The 7,085-nt window shown below is 27.5% G+C and overlaps 1 protein-coding gene across 1 annotated transcript in view; it reads right to left on the bottom strand.

Annotated features, from left to right (window-relative positions):
- Positions 1 to 203: 203 nt before the first annotated feature.
- Positions 204 to 7,085, bottom strand: part of LOC145248752 (uncharacterized) — a 10,484-nt gene continuing 3,602 nt past the window's right edge. Inside the window, exons 2-3 of the mRNA XM_080110395.1 lie at positions 4,510 to 5,035; positions 204 to 4,401 (exon numbers count right to left, since the gene is read on the bottom strand). Of these exons, the coding sequence (XP_079966521.1) occupies positions 3,847 to 4,401; positions 4,510 to 5,035 (1,081 nt within the window). The 3' untranslated portion in view covers positions 204 to 3,846. The remainder of the gene's footprint in view (positions 4,402 to 4,509; positions 5,036 to 7,085) is intronic.

Raw genomic sequence — 7,085 nt, 5'->3', positions numbered from 1 at the left:
TGTTGTTTATATATATGTTATGTATGTATGTATGTATGTATGTATGTATGTATGTATGGGTATGTATATATATGTATGTATCTGTGTATGTCTGTTGTGTGTGTGTTTATATGTATATATATGTATATGTATATATATATATGTGTGTATTTGTGTATGTATATATATGTGTGTGTGTATATATAAATATATGTGTATGTATATATATATATATATATATATATATATATATATATATATATATATATATATACACCCGTCTGTAGTCGGGTAGCATAATATTGCATATACGAAGAGGTTACCACGCTACATAAGTAAAGAAAAATACTATTATTTGTCTCTGTATGTCTGTAATGTGTGTGTGTATATATGCGCGGATGTAGATAAATGTAGACATTTATAAGTGTATTGATACACGCATATAGGTACATGTGGGGTTTAGATAACTTTCGGGTTTTATATTTATTCATATTTTGTTGGTTTATTTGTTTTAATTTAATTTTATTTTTATTTTTATTTTTATTTATTTATTTTTTTAATTTTATTATTTTTTTTATTTTTGTTTTTGTTTTGTTTTATTTGCCTTAAATTAATTTTTACTTTATTTCTACTAGTTTCAGAATTATTGTCTAGTTTCAGTAAATAAAACAAAGAGCGTTCAGCATGGATTCGCTTTTGAATATATGTATTAATGTGTGTATGTGTGTGTTGGCGGTGTCTGTGTATGTGTGTGTTATATGTGTGTTGCATGTATGTGTGGGTGGAGGTAGATTAAAAGGCACCGGTCAGTACTTGGTTGACAATAGCAAAGGTTATTAACTTACAGACTCTAAGACAAGAAAACTAAACTCTCAAATACCCTATGCCATAAAAAGCCAAAAGTTAGGTTGGATGGGGGAAGGGGAAAAGAGAAAAAAAGATGTTTATTATCTTCATAGACGTCACTTATCCTTTTACCGTTTTTGTTTTTTTTTTACTCCCACCCAGGTTGTATTTTAACTTGATAAACGAAATAGAAAAATGTATTTGGTGGAAATGTCACTTTTGAAGGTAATTCTTGGCCTGAAGACGTAATCCCCCAACGTGGGTGATTACAGAAACATGTATGCACATATGTAGCCATTAATGTTTATATAAATAAAATTAATATATATATATATATATATATATATAAAAGTACTTCATTTATTCACATAAATTTAATATACGAAAGTATAGATTTATGCGTAAACTTTAAGTATTTACTTCAAAAGTGCTCAATACGTAGGTAGAGCTAGTTAGTAATTTATAAAATATATATGGCGCTTAAGCTTAATCGCCATATATATTTTAAAAATTACTATATATATATATGTATATATATGTATATATATATATATATATATATATATATACTTCAGAACAGTTTTTATTTAACAATCAGTTGTTATGGAAACATCAGATTGTAAAGCTTACAAAATATTACTGGCAGTAATATTCTATAAGTAATCCAATCAAAACAAGAATTGCTCAATATGCAAGATAGAGCAAATATATAAAACTCGTTCTAATCTATTTCCCATATATTCTTTACTTTAAATTTGTAAGACGAACAAAGTATATTTTATTCTATAGGGGCAGACTTTTTAAGCTTATTCATATATAATATGTATGTATATACATATATATATATATATACATATATATATACATATATAAAAAATGTATTATATGTATAGATAATTTATATAATTTTATATAGTTTATTATTATATAATGAGAATTCATAGTATATAATAAGTATTACTATATGATTATAATGAAATAATAATTATAATTATAATAATTATAATATTTTCCTGATAATATTTTAACTATTGTCATGTAATTATAATAATAATTTTTATATATATTTATAATTTACATATAATGTCTATATATAATTATATATATATACCAATTAAAAAATTATATATATATATATATATGTCTATAAATATATTCATATGCATATATATATATATATATATATATATATATATATATATATATATATATATATATAAGTTATAAATGGTTGGATACAGAAATTAACCGCCTCTTGTATTTATTGTTTTCATAGCATGCACTTCTATAATTTTCAATATTTTTAAGAATTATATTAAAAAATAAAATAAGCGATAATATATAAATGGCTACACACGTGCATGTTTTCATAATTTATATCTCTGTGTTTTCGTTAACAGTCAGGATTGAAGAAATAACTTGTAGGATTGAATTGTTGTAAAGTTTGTAAAATATGTTTCTTGTATCAGTTTAATTCTTATCAGTTTAATTCTTATCAGTTTTATTCTTATCAGTTTTATTCTTATCAGTTTCATTCTTATCAGTTTTATTCTTATCAGTTTAATTCTAATCAGTTTTATTCTTATCAGTTTTATTCTTATCAGATCCATTCTTATCAGATTCATTCTTATCAGTTTTATTCTTATCAGTTTTATTCTTATCAGATCCATTCTTATCAGTTTCATTCCTATCAGTTTCATTCTTATCAGTTTTATTCTTATGAGTTTTATTCTTAGAAGTTTCATTATTATCAGTTTTATTCTTATCAGATCCATTCTTATCAGATTCATTCTTATCAGTTATATTCTTATCAGTTTCATTCTTATCAGTTTCATTCTTATCAGTTTTATTCTTATCAGATTCATTCTTATCAGTTTTATTCTTATCAGTTTCATTCTTATCAGTTTTATTCTAATCAGTTTTATTCTTATCAGATTCATTCTTATCAGTTTTATTCTTATCAGATTCATTCTTATCAGTTTCATTCTTATCAGATTCATTCTTATCATTTTCATTCTTATCAGTTTCATTCTTATCAGTTTCATTCTCATCAGTTTAATTCTTATCGGTTTTATTCTTATCAGTTTAATTCTTATCAGTTTTATTTTTATCAGTTTAATTCGTATCAGTTTTATTCTCATCAGATTAATTCTTATCAGTTTTATTCTTATCAGATTAATTCTTATCAGTTTCATTCTTATCAGTTTAATTCCTATCAGTTTCATTCTTATCAGTTTCATTCTTATCAGTTTAATACTTATCGGTTTCATTCTTACCAGTTTCATTCTTATCAGTTTTATTCTTACCAGTTTAATTCTAAACAGTTTTATTCTTATCAGTTTCATTCTTATCAGTTTTATTCTTATCAGTTTCATTCTTATCAGTTTTATTCTTATCAGATTCATTCTTATCAGTTTCATGCTTATCAGTTTTATTCTCATCAGTTTTATTCTTATCAGTTTAATTCTTATCAGTTTTATTCTTATCAGTTTTATTCTTATCAGTTTCATTCTAATTAGTTTCATTCTTATCAGTATTATTCTTATCAGTTTCATTCTTATCAGTTTCATTCTTATCAGTTTTATTCTTATCAGTTTCGTTCTCATCAGTTTAATTCTCATCAGTTTTATTCTTATCAGTTTAATTCTTATCAGTTAAATTCTTAGCAGTTTAATTCTAATCAGTTTCATTCTTATCAGTTTTATTCTTATCAGTTTCATTCTTATCGGTTTCATTCTTATCAATTTAATTCTTATCAGTTTCATTCTCATCAGTTTCATTCTTATCAGTTTTATTCTTATCAGTTTCATTCTTATCAGTTTTATTCTTATCAGTTTAATTCTTATCAGTTTCATTCTAATCAGTTTCATTCACATCAGTTTTATCATTATCAGTTTCATTCTTATCCGTTTCATTCTCATCAGTTTGATTCTCATCAGTTTCATTCTCATCAATTAAATTCTTAGCAGTTTAATTCTTATCAGTTTCATTCTTATCAGTTTTATTCTGATCAGTTTCATTCTATTCAGTTTCATTCTCATCAGTTTCATTCTTATCAGTTTCATTCTTATCAGTTTCATTCTTATCAGTGTTATTCTTATCAGTTTTATTCTCATCAGTTTCATTCTTATCAGTTTTGTTCTCATCAGTTTCATTCTTATCAGTTTTATTCTCATCAGTTTCATTCTTATCAGTTTCATTCTTATCAGTGTCATTCTTATCAGTTGTATTCTCATCAGTTTCATTCTCATCAGTTTTTTTCTCATCAGTTTTATTCTTATCAGTTTTATTCTCATCAGTTTCATTCTTATCAGTTTTATTCTCATCAGTTTCATTCTTATCAGTTTCATTCTTATCAGTGTCATTCTTATCAGTTTTATTCTCATCAGTTTTATTCTTATCAGTTTTTTTCTCATCAGTTTGATTCTTATCAGTTTTATTCTTATAAGAGTCATTCTTATCAGTTTTATTCTCATTTGTTTCATTCTTATCAATTTTATTCTCATTTGTTTCATTCTTATCAGTTTTATTCTCATCAGTTTCATTCTTATCAGTTTCATTCTCATCAGTTTCATTCTAATGAGTTTCATTCTCATCAGTTTTATTCACATCAGTTTTATTCTCATCAGTTTCATTCTCATCAGTTTCATTCTCATCAGTTTCATTCTCATCATTTTCATTCTAATCAGTTTTATTCTCATCAGTTTCATTCTTATCGGTTTCATTCTTATCAGTTTCATTCTTATCAGTTTTATTCTCATCAGTTTCATTCTCATCATTTTCATTCTTATCAGTTTCATTCTCATCAGTTTCATTCTTATCAGTTTCATTCTTATCAGTTTCATTCTCATCAGTTTCATTCTCATCATTTTCATTCTTATCAGTTTTATTCTCATCATTTTCATTCTTAGCAGTTTTATTCTCATCAGTTTCATTCTTATCAGTTTTATTCTCATCAGTTTCATTCTCATCATTTTCATTCTTATCAGTTTCATTCTTATCAGTTTCATTCTCATAAGTTTCATTCTCATCAATTTCATTCACATCAGTTTCATTCTTATCAGTTTCATTCACATCAGTTTCATTCTTATCAGTTTTATTCTCATCAGTTTCATTCTTATCATTTTCATTCTTATCAGTTTCATTCTCATCATTTTCATTCTTATCAGTTTCATTCTTATCAGTTTTATTCACACATAAATTCTCGTCTCTTCAACATAACACCAAAATGAAGAAAAAGAAAAAGAAATTCACGAATTGGACTTCTGATCTTGATGAGGATTAGCGAAATATAGGACTTGCAAAAAAAAAGCAATAAATAAAAAATTTTTTATCCTTATATTCGACACTTCAAAGAAGTTTTCAAAAATTTCTCAATTATATATATATATATACATATATATATATATATGTGTGTGTGTGTGTGTGCATGTGTGTATCTGTGTGTAAAGAGTAAGCTATAAAAATTTATATTGCAATTAAGCTACACAGTATATTCCGCTTTTCATTCTGGTGAGACTCTGTCCTTCTTATCCATAAGCCTTTCAATGTAGCTCTACGTATGCATTGAGCACTGTTGAAGTAAATACTTTAAGTTTACGCATAAAATTATAACTTCGTATATTAATTTATATGATTAGTAGTAGTAGTAGTATATGTATATATATATATATATATATACAGAGAGAGAGTGAGAGAGAGAGAGAGAGAGAGAGAGAGAGAGAGAGAGAGAGAGAGAGAGAGAGAGAGAGAGAGAGAGAGAGAACCATTTACAGATATTTCCACCGCTCGGACACATCTCACCAAAATGGACTGCGAAAATACGCTTTTGCATTTTAAACATATCTTAAATATGTTTTAAATATTTCACATTTTGAATACTTTCTGAAGAGGACGATTCACAGAACATTTGAAACGCGTTAAAAACTATTTCAATGATTTAAAAACTTTATTACAGCGATCTCAATATAATTTTCTTTAAAATTAAAAACCAAATACGGAATAATAAAATAATGTTAAAAAAGACATACCAATTGTTGGTGACCCCTCTCATTTATATATACATATAATATATAATTTTTTTAGGTGGGTACAGGCATAATTTCCGAAGGCGTGAATAAAAAACGATTCATTTAAAAATATTTACTTGTAAAATTAAACATAATTCACAAAAACACACTTTCACTTAACAAATGTTATATAGAAGGATTTTGAAACTTTAACTCAGTTTCATCCGGAGTCATGCTCACTCGAAATCAAATTCTATGTGCTTGGAGACTCTTCACAGTCGTTAAAACGACCCTTCTATAAAAAGAAAAAATAAAGTATCTGTTACATTGAAACGTTATTAATCTCTAAGACATTTCTCAATTGTATATAGTGTAATGCCTTGTTTTAAAATACATAGTATAACCCATATATCTATAATATAAAGATGAATGTCTGTGTGTGTGTACCTGGTCACGACTAGGCAACCTCCGTGGACTTCGGGCCAAGATCAAAGTGTGGTATCTGTTCCGGCAGATGCTGCACTTAAGATAATTTGTACCAGTCAATGGAGGGGAAACCCTCTATACTGGGACAATTATTATTTTTGGTAACCAGAGTGCCCCCTTTTTGCCTACTTTTAGGGGAGCTGGTTTTTACCTCACATTAAAAACGGCCTTGTGCCTAATTTGCTCAGTGGGGGAGCAAATAAATACCATCTGTTCCGGCAGATACTACACTTAAGATAATTTGTACCAGTCAATGGAGGGGAAACCCTCTATACTGGGACAATTATTATTTTTGGTAACCAGAGTGACCCCTTTTAGGGGAGCTGGTTTTTACCTCACATTAAAAACGGCCTTGTGCCTAATTTGCTCAGTGGGGGAGCAAATAAATACCATCTGTTCCGGCAGATACTGCACTTAAGATAATTTGTACCAGTCAATGGAGGGGAAACCCTCTATACTGGGACAATTATTATTTTTGGTAACCAGAGTGACCCCTTTTAGGGGAGCTGGTTTTTACCTCACATTAAAAACGGCCTTGTGCCTAATTTGCTCAGTGGGGGAGCAAATAAACACCATCTGTTCCGGAAGATACTGCACTTAAGATAATTTGTACCAGTCAATGGAGGGGAAACCCTCTATACTGGGACAATTATTATTTTTGGTAACCAGAGTGACCCCTTTTAGGGGAGCTGGTTTTTACCTCACATTAAAAACGGCCTTGTGCCTAATTTGCTCAGTGGGGGAGCAAATAAATACCATCTGTTC

This window comes from Euprymna scolopes, chromosome 27, assembly GCF_053919585.1.
Source record: "Euprymna scolopes isolate OS-2025 chromosome 27, ASM5391958v1, whole genome shotgun sequence".
NCBI lineage: Eukaryota > Metazoa > Mollusca > Cephalopoda > Sepiida > Sepiolidae > Euprymna > Euprymna scolopes.
The sequence above is the reverse complement of the archived record's forward strand: the minus strand, read 5'-3'. Positions and strand labels throughout refer to the sequence as shown.